At 41.0% G+C, this 20,000-nt stretch overlaps 1 protein-coding gene across 1 annotated transcript; it reads right to left on the bottom strand.

The window, feature by feature from the left end:
• Positions 1-4,317: 4,317 nt before the first annotated feature.
• Positions 4,318-19,805, bottom strand: CHMP5 (charged multivesicular body protein 5). The gene is made up of 8 exons (XM_060609524.3): positions 19,556-19,805; positions 18,696-18,800; positions 17,230-17,276; positions 15,314-15,407; positions 15,114-15,185; positions 10,192-10,300; positions 7,426-7,538; positions 4,318-4,965 (listed from the first exon to the last, which is right to left on the bottom strand). The coding sequence occupies exons 1-8, from the start codon at positions 19,622-19,624 to the stop codon at positions 4,915-4,917; spliced, it is 660 nt and encodes a 219-aa protein (XP_060465507.1). The 5' UTR covers positions 19,625-19,805; the 3' UTR covers positions 4,318-4,914.
• Between the last annotated feature and the right edge of the window lie 195 nt (positions 19,806-20,000).

The raw sequence follows: 20,000 nt of genomic DNA, 5'->3' as shown, positions 1-20,000 counted from the left end.
CTAGAAAAAGAAAAGCAAATTAAACCAAAACAAGTAGAAGGAAACAATAAAGGTTAGAGCAGAAAAAAAATAAGAAAATTAAAAAAATCCAAGAAAACAAAGTGATTCATCAAACAAAAAGAAAAAATTGTCTTTTAGCTTAGATTGACAAGAAAAAAGAAAGAAAAAAATTATTATAATTAGGAATTGAAGAGGGGGACATTACTATGAACTTTAAAGAAGTAAAAAGTGGGGTGCCTGGGTGGCTCAGTTGATTGAGCGTCTGACTTCGACTCAGGTAATGATCTCACAGTTCGTGGGTTCGAGCCCCACATCAGGGTCTCTGCTGCCAGTGCAGAGCCTGCTTCAGGTCCTCTGGTCTCCTCTCTCTCTGCCCCTCCCCGTGTGCTCTCTCTCTCAAAATAATAATAATAATAATAATAATAATAATAATAATAATAATAATAAACATTAAAGAAAAAATTCTCTCCCTCTGCTCCATCCCCCCCCCCAAAAAAAGAAAGAAAAAGAATTATAAGGGAATACTATGAAAAGCTTTGTACTAAGAAATTAGATTACTAAGATGACATGGGAAAATTCCTAGAAATATACAAACTACCAAAATGGACTCAAGAAAAACAGAAAATCTGAATAAACCTATATAGCAAGTAAAGAGATTTAACTAGTAATAAGAAAGCTTCCAACAAAACCCAGGCCCAGATGGCTTCACTGGTGAATTCTACCATACATTCAAAGAATTGACACCAATCCTTCACAAACTCTACCCAAAAATAGACGAGGAGGGACCACTTCCCAACATTTTCTCTGGATGAAAACTCTGCCTTAGGGCAATCAATGCCTATCTTCCCGTTGCAGAAATTGATGGCAACAGCCCAGACTGTCCATGAAAACAGACCGAGACTGATTAGGCATTCTAGGGCAGTGGTTGTTAGCTCTGGCTACATATAAGAACTACCTGGGGAGCTTTTAAAAACCCAAGTGCCCACACCATATTCAGATTCATTATATTAGCATCTATGGGGGGGGGGGGGTAGGAAAATATAAAAGGAAAGCTATAGCATATGGATAATACAGGTTGAAGTGCCAAACTTTTACGTTCTTTCAAATTCTGTGTCTCCCTCTCTCTGTGACCCTCCCCACTTGTGCTCTGTCTCTGTCTCTGAAAAATAAACATTAAAATACAAATCTGACCTGCTTTTAACTCTACATGTTTCTCAAGTCCAACCCCTCCTCTCCTTTCCTCTTTCAACTCTGGATCTTTCCAATCTCCTTTGGAGATGATATCATTGGATCATTCCAATCTCCTTTGACCTTGCTAAACTTCCAGGGCTGATAGATTACAACCTAAGGATACCACCAGTACTCAATTCAGCTTCTAATGGTTAACAGGTGAGATACTGAACAGAGATACTGACTGGTGGCAGCTACTGGTGGAGTGATTATCAGAGGCTATGTTGTGCCTGGGACTTTGCCACAGGACTCATCTTCTCCATTTTCCTTAAATTCACTAAGATTGACATAGACCAAGTCCTGGCTTTAGTTCTTTTCCCAGTACAGCAAGAATTAGCAGAATGATAAAAGTGTTAAGGAGTCTTCAGGAAAAGGAAAACTGGTCAGAAGCAGAAAATCGACTTTGTGGTGCATGTGTGGGGAGTGGAAGCAATTATTACAGCATTTAACATTGAAAAGCGGGACAGAGCAGAGAGAGGCTGCAGAGAAATATCTGGGATTCTTATTGGCAAGTGACAGGAACCCAACTCCAACTAGTTTAAGCAGATAAAGGGGTTTACTGGCAGAATTCTCAGTTCACAGAATTAAAGGAAGAGTTGCCGAGACTTGGAGCACTCTGGGAATCTCAAGGATCAGAGGTTTGGCTCAGTGCCATTAGGATTCTTTCATTCAGCCTCTCATCTTGGCTCCCCTCCAGCCTCAGTATCCCAAGCTTCTCATACTGAAAAAGAATTCAGGGGGTGGGGGAAGAAAGCATTTCCCCTAGTTTCCATTTAGTAAATTCAAGGGAAGAACTTCAACAGGCACAGCCTGGTCTCTAATTGGTATTTTTGCAATAATCACACAGTTATAATTGGGGAGGCAGTTCTGTAAAAAAAAAAAAAAAAAAAAAATGTTCTGAAAGGACTAAGCAATAAACCATTATAGAGAGGCAAGGACCAAGTCACAGGCAGCTTTGTATGCCTTGCTGGAGGTGTCAGGGAACCATGAAAGACATTAAGTAGTGACTAGGTCAGATTTGTATTTTAATGATTTATTTTTGAGAGAGAGAGACAGAGCACCGGGGGGGTGGGGGTGGGGGGCAGTGCAGAGAGAGAGAGGGAGACATAGAATCTGAATCAGGCTCCAGGCTCTGAGCTGTCAGCACAGAGCCTGACATGGGGCTCGAACTGGGGAACGGTGGGATCACGACCTGAGCCGAAGTCAGTGCTCAACCGACTGAGCCACCCAGGTGCCCCCAGATTTGTATTTTAGAAAGAGAAGTATAGCTGTGATGAATGGACTCAAGGAAGCGAAACTGCACGAAGAGATAACAAGTCATTAATTCCAAAAGACTATGGGATGGATGTCTAGGTTAAGGAAAATTGAAAGAGGAAAGGAGGGAAGGGGTTGGATTTGAGAAACATGTAGAGTTAAAAGCAGGGCTTGATGATTAACTGTGCAGAGTGAGGCAAAATGTAGGCATTAAGGACAACTCAAGAGCTTTCTGTTTTGGATGGAGGATGATTCCATGACCTGAGACAGGGAAAACAGGAGGAGGAGATTCAGGTCTAAGGGAAAGGTAATGGCTACATTGGCCACTTGAATGCGAAGTGTTTGTGGGCTTCTGGAACATCCAAATAATTCTTAGGCAAAAAGCTGGATATGAATAGGATTCTGAAACTCAGGGGCAAGATCTGGGATAGAAGTATAGATTTAGTGGTCAGTAAAGTCATGAGAATAGTTGAGTTCAGTAAGTATAAGTGATCAAAGAAAGAAGTATGATAGCTAAAAGTTAGAATCCTAAGAACACTAACATTACAGTTAGTGTTTCAGAGTGATGAGGATTTCAGAAAGGAGTCTTAGAATAGTCAGAAGAACAGGAAAACCAGAGAGCATTGTCACAAAAACCAAGGGAGTAGAGATTGTTAGAATGATTGATCACGGGTATCCGATGCACTAAAAAGGTCTAGTTGGAAGACTATCAACCATTACAATTGGCTATATATAGGGCACTGATAACATTGGCAAGAAAGAAAGCAGGAATATTTGCTGAGAGTGAATCCCAAGAAAATAAGCTCAATTTAGATATCAGATTTTAGGTAATGGTGGGACATTTCATTGGGAATGCCCAGTACTGAAAATAAGAATGAAGAGGTCTAGACTAGTGACAATTATTTTGAGTCTTTAGCAATAGGTAATACATAAAATGTTGGGTGTGACATGTTTCAAAGAGAATATAAAGGGTGAGAGGAAGTCCAAGATTGAAACTATAATGAAAGAAATATTTAAAGAGCTGAATGAGAAATTATAGAGAGGCCAAGGAAGATTTCAAGAAGGTAATGATGAATAGTACAAAGGCTTCTTGAGAGGGTGAGATTAGTCTGCACGAATGAATCATTAAAGACCCTGCAATTAGGCAGGAGTTTGGACTCCTGGCACCTTCCAAGAAAAGAATGAAGCCTCTGTTTTTGTTGTTAATAATCCTTCATATGAGAATAGCAAGCTGCAAAGTATAGTTAACCCTTGAACAACATGGGGAATAGGGCACAGTTGAAAATCTGCATCTAACTTTTAACTCCCCCCAAACTTAACTACTAATAGCCTACTATTGACCAAAAGTCTTACCAATAACATAAACAATTAACTCATATTTTGTACATGTATTAGAAACAATAAAGTGAGGAAAAAGAAAATATTATAAGAAAATCATAAGGAGAAAATACATTTACAATACTGTACTGAAAAAAGTCCATGTAGAAGTAGATCGTGTTCAAACCTGTATTGTGTAAGTGTCAACTGTACTCACGACCATTACCTCAATGATTCATCACAAAAGCCTTGTGAAGTGAGCATGATTTTACTAATAAGGAAGGTTAGTGAAGTGACTAGGCTACATAGTAGTTATTAGACAGTAGATGAGGGCCCAGGCCTGGATTGTTCTTTATTCTTTCCTCTGATGCTAGCAGTTAAGTTTGATTTCTAGACTGAATCAACATTAAAATTATATTATTCCTGTACTAGAGGTTTTAGGCTGCAGTGATATTAAAATTGTATCCTTTTGAAAAATATTTATTGAGTATAAATAAATGTCCTGTACACATTAAATATCAAGAAATATTCATTATTGATTACAAGTCAGGCTGTAATACTGAGGGAACCACAGAATCAAAATATCCACTCATGATATAGTAGTGATAATTCCATTCCAATATCAGACATAGTAATGAATTACTCACAAGACACAATAAAACCCATCAAAAAGGCTACCACTTTAACCAACCTATAATACCACAATAGAAAATGGTTTTAAATCATAGTATAAGCAGTCCCAATAATCTCATCTTTGTCTTATCAATTTATCAATTTGAGATTGTGGAGTTAACACTATCTTAGAATGTAAAGATTCCACTTCCTTGGTTTTATTTCAAATTATTATTAATAAATGAAAACAAGTCATACATAGCCACTGATACTTTTAAGTACATTAGTCTTAAGAAAAAAGACATAAAAATTTAGTATGAAGAAAGCATCCCCCAAACAATGAGTCTCTTAACGGAAAAAAAATAAAAGAGCACTATAATTAACCTTTCCTTCAAAGAAAGGAAAGAAACATAAATCTGTTATGGTAAATTCGGAAAGATAAATATTTCCTAGTCCCACAATATGTGTTTATTTTACACGATGTATTTGAATGATGCAAGTCTATGAAGCAGGGATCTGTGGTAATCCAAATTCATCCACCAGGACTCCATCCTGTGAAAAGAAAGCAATGTGTAGTGCCACTGTTTTTCAGTTGATAAAACAAATGATCACAAGTATTCAGTAGTCAAAATTCATTTCCCAGTGTTTAATCAGTGAACACCAAAATCCCACTGAGAAGATTAGAAAGCATTTTCATGAAAGATAAAGGGTGTAGTGATAAGATAAGAAAAGACTGGAAAAGCTCAGGGTGGTTCTTTGCAGCACAAAGGAAGAGTGAAAGAGCAAGAGACACTTACGAGTAAACTAGGAAGGGTCTGGGTGGAAAGGATGAGGAGTCAGTCCTTGCCTCCAGATTCCCATTTTCACTCTGATGTCTTTTTTTTTTTTTTAACGTTTATTTATTTTTGAGACAGAGAGAGACAGAGCATGAATGGGGAAGGGGCAGAGAGAGGGAGACACAGAATCTGAAACAGGCTCCAGGCTCTGAGCGGTCAGCACAGAGCCCGATGCGGGGCTCGAACTCACAGACTGCGAGATCATGACCTGAGCTGAAGCCGGCCATTCAACCCACTGAGCCACCCAGTCGCCTCTCACTCTGATTTCTAAAGTGAACCATTATCTTTTGTAGCTTCCCAATCCTTAAAGGAGCAGTGCCCCAGGACAGGCAGTTATTTCCATATCATACTTTTCTACAAACTTAGAGACAGCAATACTACTATCAATTAAGAAACCATATCTCAATGGCACATTTAACACAGGAATCTGTGACCTTCTAAAAGTAGAAATAACATAGATGCTTCAGGGTACTGAAAAGGTAAGCTGTGGTGGTAGTGTTAATAAAAATCATTTCAGGTAGGGGCAACTGGGTGGCTCAATCGGTTGAGTGACTTCAACTCAGGTCATGATCTCATGGTTCATGAGTAAGCCCTGCTCACTGGCTGTCAGGCTCACTGCTGTCAGTGCAGAGCCTGCTTTGGATCCTCTGTACCCCCCGCCCCTCCTTGCTTACACATGTACTCTCTCTCAAAAATAAATAAAAGCTTAAAAAAAATTATTTCAGGGGTGCCTGGATGGCTCAGTCGGTTAAACGGCTGACTCTTGGTTTTGGCTCAGGTCATGATTTCGTATTTCATGAGTTTGAGCCCTGTTTTGGGCTCTGCGCTGACAGTGCAGAGTCTGCTTGGGATTCTCTCTCTCCCTCTCTCTCTCTGCCCCCTCCTGCTCACACTGTCCCTCTCGAAATGAATAAACTTAAAAAAATTAAAAAAAAATAATTTTAGGTAAGCTGAGAAAAAGCAACCTATAAACCTGGAACCCTGAAATGACCAGAGACAGGGGTGGGGTGGAATGAGCAGTAGAGAAAAGTAAGATTACTCTAGACTCAAGGAAGAAGGGAGGGTATGGTAGGGGGAAGATGCACATTCATAGAAATTAGCTATAAGGGACCTTGGAAATGATCTACTTCCCACCTTTTGCTCCCCACATTTCACATGCAGGAAAAACTGATAAGGTTCTGAGAGAAAACAAGAATTTCTAATTTGCTCCAAGTCATACAGTAAACAAAGGCAGAGCTGAAACTGGCTCTCACTCAAGGACTGTGCACACTGAACGTGCACATTGGGAGATAAAGCAAACACCAAGGAGATAAGGCAAACAGAAAAAATGGCAAGAGAAAAAAATGACACATTACACCAGGAACTAAGATGGAGTGAACAGGATTTCATAAGCAACAAAATTTTATCTGTTTATAATAATGACAACTGTGTAGTTTTGGACGGGGCTTTCAGTGCGAAGTCCTTTTACATACAAGATCTAACTTGTTCTACACAACAATTATGTAAGATAATTGTAATTATCTGCATTTTACAGATGTAAGGATCAGAAAAGTTCACAACAATTAAGTGATTTGTCAAGGTCTCATAGGGAGTTAGTGGCAGGACTGAGACTTAAACCCAGGTGTCCTGATTCTTTACCTTGTTAATGAGAAACTTTCAACATTAAGTTTTATACTTAAATTATTAATCCCTATTTAAAAAAATCCACCTGGAGCATTCCCTTTTGAATATACTCTCTCTGTAAAGAGAGCTTTCATACTATTCTTCCTTTCTGATTTTAGACTCTAATAAACTTTTGCCTGCTGCTCAAAAAGAAAAAAAAAAGTCCACCCTACAATTAAGCAGTGTGTATGGAAGATAGAACTTTCTTTCACACTGCTGCCCAGCATGGTTCATGAATGTGTTGGTAATGCTTTTCCAGGAAATACTGTCTGAAACCTAGAAATGGCACCCAGTGCAAGCTCACAAGGGTAATTCCTGGGCCTCAGTGACACTACGTACACAGCCTGTCCACAGTCCAATGCAAGAAAACTAGACTTTCAAGGGGTCCCAAAACAATGACTAGCACAGTCTTTCCCCGTTCAAACTTAAGACTACCTTGTAGATTCCCAAATTGGGATCAAGCAAAAAACCTTAACCATTTTGCATAGCAAACATAAAGAGAAAAAGCTTTCACCTTATTCTTTGTGTCAGTGGGAACGCCTTCTGGAATTGCAGGTGCAGATGCCGCTTCATCCAAGTAAGAACTGTCTTCATCAGCCAGAAGCTCGTCACCCAGTGCATCCAACTCTGAGATTGAAACAGTTGACATTTCAAAAACAGTTATGCAAGAAAACTGGCAGCTAATGTTAAGAAAGTTAGCCAAATTATTATGAGACATGAATTTCAAAACAAAGGGAAAAGGATTTTTAATTTTTAAAAAATATTTTATTTATTTTTGACAGGATACAAGCAGGGGAGGGGCAGAGAGAAAGGGACAGAGGATTTGAAGCAGGCTGTGAGCTGACAGTAGTGAGCCCAATGAGGGGCTCAAATTCAAGAACTGTGAGATCATGACTGGAGCCAAAGTTGGACTCAATGGACTGAGCCACCCAGGTGCCTGGGGGGAAAGGATTATTAATCTCTATTTTCAAAATAAAAGATGACCATCTTAAGAAATTTTCAAGGGAACTGATGTGGTAGAATCTATGAAAAACACAAATCAAAGTAAAACAAAACAACCATTCCCCACAGGTTTACAAAGCCCTAGTCTTCATGAGAAGAGTCTATATATAGCTATCAGTTGGCCAATTCAAATTAGAAAATCTGGACAATAACAAATGCAAAAAATTCTCTCTCAGTTATTGATGAGCTTGAGAGAAGGCAGTGAAAGGCATGAAACTGTTGCATACTGAGTGACCATCACATGAAATCAAGCTTTAAAAATATGTCTATGGTAAAGTGAGTTGGAAGTGACCAGGAAGAATGACAATAGCAGATAGAGACATAGCAGGAAACTCAGGATGGGAAATAAAATAAAGAAATGAATGTGAAAAAAAAAAAGGTTCTAGGCAAAAACAGAATGGGAGAAAGAAGGGAGGGGGTGAGAGGAAGGGAGGGGGTGAGAGGAAGGGAGGGGGGAGAGAGAGGAGGAGAAGGAGAAGAGGAGAACTGAGATGGGAATCATGTGACAGAAAATCCCGTGTGAGGTGGTTCTGCCATCTACCTAGTTACTCATGCTAGACACTGACATTTTTTTTTAATGTTTTATTTATTTATTTTGAGAGAGAGAGAAGTGGGGGAGAGGCAGAGAGACGGAGAGACAGAATCTCAAGCAGGTTCCACACCATCAGTTCAAGGCCTGATGCGGGGCTGGATCTCACAAACCGCAAGATCATGACCTGAGCCGAGATCAAGAGTCAGACACTTAACTGACTGCACTGCCCAGGTGCCCCCGACAAACATTCTTGACCTCCCCTCCTTCCACATCCACTTTTCTGTTTCTGCTACTATCACCTTAGTCGCTATCATCTTTTCTTTAAAATTTTATTTATTTTTTAAATTCCAGTATAATTAACACACAGTGTTATATTCATTTCAGGTGTACAATATAGTAATTCAACAATTCTGTACATTACTCAGGCTCATCATGATAAATGTACTCTTACCCCCATCACCAATTTTGCCTGTCCCCCACCTACCTCCCCTCTAGCAGTTTGTTCTCTATAGTTAATAGTCTGTTTCTTTATCTCTTTTTTCTTGGTTTTGTTTCTTTTTATTTTTTTTTAATTTTTTTTTTAATGTTTATTTATTTTTGAGACAGAGAGAGACAGAGCATGAATGGGGGAGGGTCAGAGAGAGATGGAGACACAGAATCTGAAACAGGCTCCAGGCTCTGAGCTGTCAGCACAGAGCGTGACGTGGGGCTCGAACTCACGGACTCCAAGATCATGACCTGAGCCGAAGTCGGCCGCTTAACCGACTGAGCCTCCCAGGCGCCCCTTGGTTTTGTTTCTTAAACTCCACATATAAGTGAAATCATATGGTATTTGTCTTTCTCTGACTTATTTCACTTAGCATAATACCCTCTAGTTCCATCCATATTGTTGCAAATGCTAAGATTTCACTCTTTTTGATGGTAATATTCCATTTGTGTGTGTGTGTATCCACATCTTTATCCATTCATCTATGGATGGACACTTGGGACTGCTTCCATATCTTGGCTATTAAAAGTAGTGCTGCAAGAAATATAAAGGTGCACGTATTTTTTTCAAATTAGTGTTTTCATTTCTTTGGGCAAAGGCTCCTCTCCCTGAGGCCAGGCAACAACCCCTCCCATTTTTTTCCTATTATCCCCTGCTCATCCTTCAGGACCCATGCCTGTGCCCACTCCCAACTAGGATAGATTCCCCAGCTATGTGCTCCATGGTACCCCACACTTCTCCTTCCCAACAGTTTGTGCTCTTGTAATTAATCACTTGAAGTAAGTTTCTTACCCCTGGTGATGGAAGCTTCATAAATGCAGGGACCATATTTGCCTTCTTCAATGTTGAATTCCTAGCACCTAACATAGTACCTGGCCTATGGTAGATGCACACGAAGTACTTGCCAGTGACTGTTTCTTGATCTGCTTTGTTGTTCTGAGGGAGAGGACTCCAAAAATAGGGAGAGCAAAATCAAAAGGAAAATGGCAGGGAAACGCAGTGCTTAGATACCAAGCACCAGGTCAGCAGACACTTTTGCCCATATTTTCCTCCAGAGCTTATCTGTCCAAGAGTTGTTAGTGGATCATGCACATCTGACATGCCAGCTTCATAAGCTCTTTGCCCAGAGGCCGTACCATAAACTAACTCTCACAGAACCTTCACTGGAATTTTCTCTAGCATTTGGGAAAAGGTCCCAGGAAGTTGCTCCTTTCAGACTCTAAAACTTTTTTTTCCCAACTGCTTTTCCCATAACATACCTGCTTCCAGGTCATCTTCGTCTAATTCTGGGGTGCCATAACTACGGCTCAGTGCTTCTTGGATTTCACTGGCATCTTCCATCATATCTTCTAGCTGGTCTTGTAAATCCTTGTAGAAATGTATATGACAGTCTTCATTAATTTTTTACTATTTTCCTCTAACTAACCCTCACTCCACTCTCTCCTCTGAATCTCAGAAGCAAGCGATTTTTATTTATTTATTTATTTTTAAATTTTTTTAACGTTTATTTTTGAGACAGAGAGAGACAGAGCATGAACAGGGGAGGGTCAGAGAGAGGGAGACACAGAATCTGAAACAGGCTCCAGGCTCTGAGCTGTCAGCCCAGAGCCCGACGCGGGGCTTGAACTCACTGACCGCGAGATCATGACCTGACTCGAAGTCGGCCGCCCAACCGACTGAGCCACCCAGGCGCCCCAGCAAGCGATTTTTAAAAAGATAACGTATGCAAAATGGTGAGCACATACCAGTTTTCAACAATTGTTAGTTCCCTACCCTTAACTCAGTCCTTGCCTACTGACTGCTTTTAGTCAACAACTGACCAGGTGTTCCTGTAAAGTACAGATCTGAATAACTCCTGAATGCCCCTTCCAATTACAAGTATAAAAGAGCTTAATGAATTATTTAAAAATCACAAAACTGAAGAGTCCCATAACAATAACCGTGAATGCCAATGGCCACATAATCCTCCTCTTTGGTGATAAAATGTAAACTCAAAATTAAGGAAGAATTAAATTGGGGCACCTGGCTGGTTCAGTCTGAAGAGCGTGTGACTCTTGATCTTGGGGTCATGGGCTTGAGCCCCATGCTAGGTGTAAAGATAACTGAAAAAAAAAAAAAAAAACCTTAAAAAAAAAGAAAAGAGGGGCGCCTGGGTGGCTCGGTCGGTTGAGCGTCTGACTTCAGCTGAGGTCATGATCTCACAGTCTGTGGGTTCGAGCCCCACATCGGGCTCTGTGCTGACAGCTCAGAGCCTGGAGCCTGCTTCCGACCCTGTATCTCCCTCTCTCTCTGCCCCTCCCCCACTCTCACTTTGTCTCACTCTCTCAAAAATAAATAAATGTAAAAAATTTTAAAAAAAGAAAAGAATTAAATTGGTGATCTTGCATTTGAATTTAAGGTGCTTCAGGGAAGTCCAAAGTCCTACTGCAAGAACAGATGCCCATTAGTCTGTCATTACAGAAAGTTTACCTAAAACACTAAATTCAGCCTCCACACTATCAACATTTTTCTAGTTTATGGAGAAAAGGAGGTAATAGAGACAAGCAAATTAATCTTCTTAAGTCAGCCAAGGATGGACTATACTGTGTAGGGAAAAAAGACAACAGTGTTAACAACTGGGTGGTACAAAAAGTTGTACTGAGCCAACCCTGGATGGAGAAACAGAAATGGAATCAGGATAGGCTTGATATCCGAGACCAGGCTGGTGAAAATAATTGACTGAGAGCATAAGTCATCTGTGAATGATCTACCTGTGATTAGCTAGAAGACTACAAAGCCAGGAGTAATGTAAAAAGCAATCTGAGAAGTGCTACAGCATAATAAAGGGCAGCTAATATAATGGCTAGGAGCACAGACTCTAAAGCTCAAATCTTGCCTTACTCAATGAGAAATAAAGCCTCTAAGCCTTAATGTCCTTGTCCATAAAATAAGATTATTAATAGGCATACCTCATAGGATTATTAAAGGATTTATCACAGTAATACATGTAAAACACTAAGCACTTAATACTATATATCTTCCATTATGTTAAGGATGTGCAGAGCAACAATATGCTCGTTATATGCTGAAAATTCCACAGAGAGGAAAGAGAGTATTGTTGATAATGCAGAAAGTCCAAACCAGCACCATTTATCCTTCAGAATTTTTTTAAATTTGTTTTAATGTTTATTTATTTTTGAGAGAGACAGAGTGAGAGTGGGGGAGGGGCAGAGAGAGACAGACACACAGACACACACAGACACACACAGACACACACACACACACACACACAGAATCCAAAGCAGGGTCCCGGCCCCGAGCCGTCAGCAGAGCCTGATGCGGGGCTCAAACCCACAAACCACGAGATCATGACCTGAGCTGAAGTTGGACACAACCAACTGAGCCACCCAGGCACCCCTATCGATAGCTTCAGAATTTTTAAAGCAATGCAAAACATTTGAAAAACTCCTCTTGGCCCACAAATTGGAGGTTTGTTTTTCCATTTAAAGGTGAGGGAGAGAGGGGCACCTGGGTGCCTCAGTAGGTTAGGTGTCTGACTTCAGCTCAGCTCATGATCTTGGGGTTCATGGGTTCGAGCCCTGTGTTGGGCTCTGAGCTCAGAGCTCAGAGACTGGAGCCCGCTTCAGATTCGGTGTCTCCCTCTCTCTCTGCCCCTCCCCTGCTTGTGCTTGCTCACACACACTCTCTCTCTCTCTCTCTCATAAACATTAAAAGAAAAAAAAGGTGACAGGGCACCTGGGTGGCTCCAATGGTTAAGCGTCTGACTTCGGCTCAGGTCATGATCTCACAGTTTGTGAGTTCAAGCCCCGCGTCAGGCTCTGTGCTGACAGCTCAGAGCCTGGAGCCTGCTTCATGTTCTATGTCTCTCTCTCTGCCCTCTGCCCCTCCCCTGCTCATGCGGTCTCTATCTCTCAAAAATAAACAAACATTAAAAAAAAAAAAAAAAAAAAAGGTGAGGGAGACAGTAAAATGAAAAACACTTAAAAAAATTTTTTTTAAATATTTATTTATTTGAGAGAGAGAGAGAGAGAGAGAGAGCATGATCATGACCTAAGCCAAAATTAATAGTTGGACGTTCAACTGGCTGAACCACCCAAGTGCCCCAAAAAAACTTTTTTAAAAAAGAAAGCACTATGCTGTATTTTCAAGTGCCAAACTACTATGCTGTACACATGTAACATTCTGCTGTACAGAGAAGCGCTGGCTGAAATTAAAAAGAGTGAAAACACAGAGTAAGTAGTTAGGTCAAGCTCTGCTATGCTATCACATATCAACACAAGTCTCCTCAAGTCATTTATGAATAGGATTCCTAGCAATAGACTTTATGAAAGACACACACACACTAATTAGCACACAAAGAATTAACAGGCTTAATATTGGATAAGCAACACAAAAATAATACAAATATAAGCACTAGACTTGACGTGCAGAAACTGAAAAATAGGAAGGCTAGAAACAGAGGAACACACATACACATGGGTAAAATACTAAAGAATGAGTGAGAGCTATCAAACAGTGAAAATGTTTTATAAAGTATTTTAGGAAAACAAATGGAATTCAAAATATATAGTCCAGCCAGAGACAGACACAGACAGAGGCACACACCAAAAGGGAGAGAAAGGAGTTCTCTACCTGCCATGTGGGCAAATCTACTAGGAGACAGGAAAAGGATAATTAGATAGGGAACAAGACAGGCAACTACAAGTAAAAGATGGAGAGACAAAACAAAACAGAAAACAAAACAAAAACAACAACAGAAAAATTCCAGTTTCTATTTTGTTTATAGTAAAGAGCTCTCATTAAAACATAAGGAACCCTGTAAACAGAAAATAAAATTCAACTGCATTATATTACCAAATAGTATTGTACAAATAAGACAAACATACATGGAACACTTTTCTTAGTAAATGTCTGGGAAGATTTCACTGAGCTTAACTCTGTAAGCAGAGACTGGTGGAGGATTAGAGAGAAAGCCACAGGCAGTGTAAGGAGGGGTGCTTGAAAAAAGAGGAGGAATGTCCTTACTTGTACTGTAGATCAGCACTCTCAGAGAATACCTCTTCAGATGTAGCAAGATGCCAGGAAGTCAGCAAGTACTCAACCAACAAATATTGCTTGAATCGGGCAACTGCTTTAGCTCCTTTAATAGTCTCTTGTTCATTTGCTCAGCAATCATAGAAACTTTCTGAACACCAACTACAGCCAGGCATTGTTCAAGGTATGGGATATAACAGTGAAAAAATCATGTCCCTGCTCTCATACAAAGAGACATTCTACTCAGGGATAGAAGTAAAGACCACCACTGTACTTGCAGAAAGGTAGCCTCTTTCCTCTGGTCAGTCACCACTCACTCCCTCTGCTATCCCTACTTGCCATCTGGGCTGTTCCCCTGAAAGAAGTGAGAGGAGTGCTTAGGGCTCACCTCCCAGCCAAAGCACGATCTCAAAAGACATGTTAATTTTAAGAGCCTAATGACATTATTATTAAAAATCTAAAGAGAGTTACTAGCAAAAGGAACCAGCTCTACTCCAGAAAGTGTGTTAAGCACCTGACTTATATAGCCTCATTAACACTTGTGACCATCCTGGGGGATGGACAGCAACATCACTACTTTACAATTGTGGAAACAGACTCAAAATCATTAAGTGAGTCAGAAGTAACAGGAAACTGGGGGCTTATTTACTGAGTGCCTATTATATTCTAGATATTATGTATGTAGACACACCAGCTCATTTATTTCATCCTCATAACTGTATATGGCATTAGGATCCTGGTGTTAACAAGGAAACAGACACGTTTGGTACCCTACCCCAAAGTTACTCTATTAGTAAATGGCAAGCCCAAGATTCAATCTGTCTTCTGTGTTCTTCCCATTACATTCACATTCATTTGGATTCTTTCCAAATCTACTATACTACATTCTTTTTTTTTTTTTTTCAACTTTTTTTTTTTTTTTGGGACAGAGAGAGACAGAGCATGAACGGGGGAGGGTCAGAGAGAGAGGGAGACACAGAATCGGAAACAGGCTCCAGGCTCCGAGCCATCAGCCCAGAGCCTGACGCGGGGCTCGAACTCACGGACCGCGAGATCGTGACCTGGCTGAAGTCGGACGCTTAACCGACTGCGCCACCCAGGTGCCCCTACTATACTACATTCTTACAGAAACTAGCATACATCTCACCTCAATCTGGTCAATTTTCACTTGCTTGTATGCTTTCTTCATTTCCTTTACTCCCAGTTTCATAGCATCAACCTAAAAAAGGGTAAGAGAGAACACCATGTTTTAAAAAGCCATGTTAGTGAAATGGTCTTTTAAATACTATGGGAAAAGAACACAACAGTTAAAAAAAAAAATCATGGGAAAAGGTGCTATGGAAGTACCGTGGTCTTGGTGTCCTTCAATGACTGGATGGTGTAATTGGCTTGTTCCATGTTAAATGACTGTTGGGCGAGATTGTCCCGCTGCTGCTCATACCTTTTCAGAATCAATTAAGAATGGTAAATGTGAGCCAGACAGAAATCCTCTGGAAGAAAGTATCTCTAACACTATATAAGTATTTCCTTTAAAAAAAACAAAAAACTTTAGGGGCATCTGGGTGGCTCAGTTTAGCGTCCGACTCTTGGTTTCAGCTCAGGTCATGATCTCACAAAGCTCAGGTCATGATCTCACAAAGCTCAGGTCATGATCTCACAATCATGGGACTGAGCCTCGTGTTGGGCTCTGTGCTGGCGGCACAGGGCCTGCTTGGGATTCTCTCTCCTTCTTTCTCTCTGCCCTTTCCCCATGTGCGCTCTGTCTCTCTCTCAAAATAAATAAATAGACTTTAAAAAAATTACAAAAAATTAAATACACAGAAAAATTGGCAAAAACCATTTAATCACTCTAACACAAGCATCATGATGTACCCCTCCAGTCTTCTGTCTTTGTATCTTAGTTATAAGACTAATTTTCCCCTTAATATTACAGCCTTTGCTGTTTTCTATGCTACTATATACTATTTAATGTCTCTTTACAATGTTTCAAATGATTTCCTGCGATAAATTCCCAGAAGGAGAACTCTTGAGGCAAAGGGGGAGACTATTTTTAAGCTCTTCATACATATAACTAAACTGTTTTTCTAGTAGACTGAACTCCTTGAGGATAGGTATTGTATTTGACTAATCTTATATCCATGATTAGGTAATCCATCTGGCCTGATATAATGCCTGGTGCTCAAAATATGTTCTTTTTTTAAAAAATAAAGTTTTATATCAAAGTATAATACTACTTCAAAGACTTATGTCACTATGGTCTTTATACAACATCAGGAAACCATCTAACTATCCAACCAGCAGAAAATTGGTCAATTCATGGTGTGGGCAAATGGTGGTGGAATATCACCAGCCTGTTAAAAAGTATATCATTCTTAAAAAACGTTTAAAAGGAGAGAACTGCTCATGATGGAGAAGGACAACCTATATATACACAATTTTTCTTCTAAAAAGCCATATGCACATATACCATGCATGCACAAGCAGAGAAAAGAAACTAAGAAATCATCATTCTAAAAATGGTTAATTCTGATAGTAGGAATCTATGTAAATGTTCTTTTCTTCTGTTCATGTTTTTGTATTTTTCAAGCATGTATAATGAATATGTATTACTTAAACACTGCAGGCTACCTAAGAAGGGAATAGTTTTTACCACTCTCACTACCATGTTAGGCATTATAATTTCTTTTTCCAATTTTGTCTAATCTAAAAGGTGGTATCTGATAAAAAGGCATTTTAAAAATAAAAACAGAGATATCAACAACCTTTCTAGTTCCTTATTAGCTAATTACATCTGACCCCTACAATCCTGCAGAAGGTCTCATCAGTTGGACAGCCCACAAGGGTAAGCATCAAAGATGCTATCTGGCTTCTGCTCAGACATGGAGACATAGTCACCTAAAATAAATCCAGGACCCTTAAATCTATTCTAGTGGGAGGGAACAAATATTCAGGATCCTCAATTTTACAAAAAATAAATAAATAAAAAGGCATACTCTAATTAAATACACAATGGGAGAACCCTATAGATCTGGGTAGTCCAATACAGAAGCCATTTAGCCACATATAGCTACCTAAATTGTTAAAATTAAATAAAATTAAAACTTCAATTCCTTGGTCACACTAGCCACATTTCAAGCGCTCAACAGCCACATGTGGCTAAGAGCTACTGTACTGAACAGCGCATATATAGAACATCCACCATAGCAAAAAATTCTGTCTAGATGGACAGTGCTGGAGGAAAGGAGGTTACACTTATAACTTACATCCGCTTTTGCTTTAAAACCCTCAAGGCTTTCTGTTTGACCATATTCTGGGGAGAGAAACAGATATTAATGAAAAGAAGAAGAAAACACACATACAGTAAAAGAAATCTCCCATATCCTCAGACTTACATATCTACTTACTCTCTTCTTCAAAGTTGCAGACATGGTGGCTCCTGGACTCTTCCTCACTTCCCAAGCAGTCTTTAAGTCTCAACTCATCTGTCTTTGCATTCCACATCTCAGGGTACAGAATTATATTCCCTTTTCCTACTTCATATTATCTCCATGGCCATCCCCAATAGTGCCTATTTTGTATACCCAGTTGCCTTATGGAGATTCCCGACTTGGACATCCTGCTATCCATTCAAACTCAACATGCCCAAACTCCTCAACCTGTTCTCACCTTGGAAATAACTAACAATGGTCCCACCAATCCCTCACTTCTCTAGATTAAGAATCTTTAAATCAACCTTACCTTTCCTCTCTGTTGTCTCTACATGCAGTCATCTTGTTACTGATTTTCAGAACTTACTTTCCAACTGATTACTTTCCTGTCATTTTCATGACTGCCACCAGGGCTTAGGCTTTCATCTCAAGTCCAGATGAGCTTTCCTGCCTCTGGTCACTCTTCATTCCATGCCATCCAACTAAGATGGCTGAGAAAAGCCTCTTGTCACTTTCCTTTCTATACTGCTTCATAAATCTTTTTGTTCCTCCAATGAAGAAGGAAAAGCAGATATTATCTCACAAATAATGTTTCTATGTAGGAGAAACAGTGCTATGTAGGTCACACCAATTACTTCGTGAGTACACAAAATGCTCACACTATAAAGTATATTATCCCCATTTTATAGACAGAGAAACTGAGGTTCAGTAACACTAAATAACTTGTCCTAGCTCAAATAGTTAATAAGTTACAGAAACGGGAAAAAAGTAGGTAGTTCTATATCCACAGTCCAAACACTTAAATATAGTAATCTATGTTTCTAACAATAGAAGAGGAAAACAAGATATTAAGTGACTTTATAACGGTCACAGCTAGTAGATAGTGATGGTGTTACTAATAGAACACTGGTCTCCAGATGCCTAGTTCAGTACTTTTTCCCAGCATACCATTCCTTAACCAGTCTATTATACACACCTAACTTGACCAGCATGGCTCATAGTTCTGAGCATGTCCCAGCTCTACTCTCCAGATTGCCACCTTCTCAGAATATGTTAATTCCCATGTACATGATTCTGGACATGTGGTCAGCACTTTCTCTCCACCAGGCTAAACCCCAGCCTTCCTCTCCTATCAGGCTGCAAACTCCCCTCCCTGAAGGATACACTATCACATATTTTCTCTTTACCAGATTGTGAGCATCTCTTCTCTATCTCTCACCAGCCCTTACTGCTGGGCCCTATTTCCACAGGTGCTCAAATTAATCTGTCACAGCGCCTTTTGCAGCTGCCACCTCCCTTACCTTGGCAGGACCCTCTCTCATCTTCTTGATCTGATCCTTATACTTCACTAGCTCAGCATCCAGTCGAGAAATCTTCTTGTCAATAGATTCTGCCCTGCTGTCCACCTTAAAGAAACAGTGGTAATTATCACAATATACTTACATGAGAAGAGGCAGGAGAGGGAAGAAGGGTGGGAAACAGTGGTTCCTGACCAGGCGGACATTTCCAGTCAGAAACACTGGGGGGGGGGGGGGGGGCTTTTATAAACTATACTCCACCCCTCAGATTCACATATTCCAGGACCCCTGAAAATCACTGGGTTGAGTTGACATTCCCCTACAATTGGAGACTAGTCCGGCTGGGAGCTCAACCAGAAGGTGTGTGAAACAGGCCAGGGCTGTAGCGCTAATGCTATTTGCTTAGATAAAGGGAGGTGGCTTAATGTGAGAGGCCAGAGTTCTGAATTTGCTGTTATTAAAATCCAGGATCGGGGTAAAGATATGTGGACCCAGGATATCACGTTGAGGGTCCTGATGTGGGAGAGGGATGAGAATAAATGAGGGGTAAAGGTTAGGACTGAAGTGGGAAGGATGTGGGCCTAATGGCTGGTTGGGGTAGGAGGAGAAGGAAAGAGCAAGTAAACACGGCAGTGGGCCTCAGAAGGAGTTGGGTGCAAGTAGGGGGAGACACTGATAGCTTAGGAATCCCTGGTTTGTGGCGTCAGGAATGACCCTGGGTAACAGCAATGAAGGTGTGGTGGTGAGGGCCGAGGTGTCCGGAACCAGGAACGCAATGGAGGAGTAGGAGCCGGGAGCCCAGGGTGGGCGGGGTCGGGAATGTCAGAGTCCCTCAGCCTAGTTATGCGTGGTCGAGTGCCCACCGTGCCAATGCAGTCAGTCAGGCTGGGCGGCGGAGCCTTGGGTTTCGCTTTTCCGAAGAATCGGTTCATCTTGGGCGGCCGCGAAGAAAACCCAAACACTGGAGCAAAACTAGAAACGGAAGTAGAATCACCTCAGCCTCCGCCTTGACTTCCTGCCCCCCCTCGCGCAAGCGCAATGTGCCTATTGCAGTTTCCCCGATCCTTTTTCCGGGTTTTCAGCTCGGCCTTCCGGGGAAGGAGAGCTCCCGGAGGTTGGAGGGTGCAGAGTCAGCAGGGGCGTGGCCTCGGTGAAGGGCGTGGGCGTGGCTTCAAGTGAGTGGGGCGGGACCTCGGCTGAGTGGGTGGGGCCGAAGCTGCTTTGGCCGAATTCAACCGGGCCTGCTCCAGGGGGCGGGGCCGGTAGGCCCGCTGGGCCGGGCCGGGCCGGGCCGGGCTGGGGCGGGGC

Source organism: Panthera onca, chromosome D4 (assembly GCF_046562875.1).
Source record: "Panthera onca isolate mPanOnc1 chromosome D4, mPanOnc1 haplotype 2, whole genome shotgun sequence".
Classification (NCBI taxonomy): Eukaryota; Metazoa; Chordata; class Mammalia; order Carnivora; family Felidae; genus Panthera; species Panthera onca.
This window is presented reverse-complemented; position numbering and strand designations above follow the sequence as displayed.

What these genes read in the sequence shown, in the direction of transcription:
- CHMP5 (XM_060609524.3), bottom strand. Translation starts at nt 19,624, where the DNA reads ATGAACCGATTCTTCGGAAAAGCGAAACCCAAGGCTCCGCCGCCCAGC. An exon ending in TGAAAATTGACCAGATTGAG is followed by an intron (nt 10,301 to 15,113) that starts GTGAGATGTATG and finishes CATTTCTACAAG; the next exon opens with GATTTACAAGACCAGCTAGA. An exon ending in CCACTGACACAAAGAATAAG is followed by an intron (nt 4,966 to 7,425) that starts GTGAAAGCTTTT and finishes TTCTTTTCACAG; the next exon opens with GATGGAGTCCTGGTGGATGA.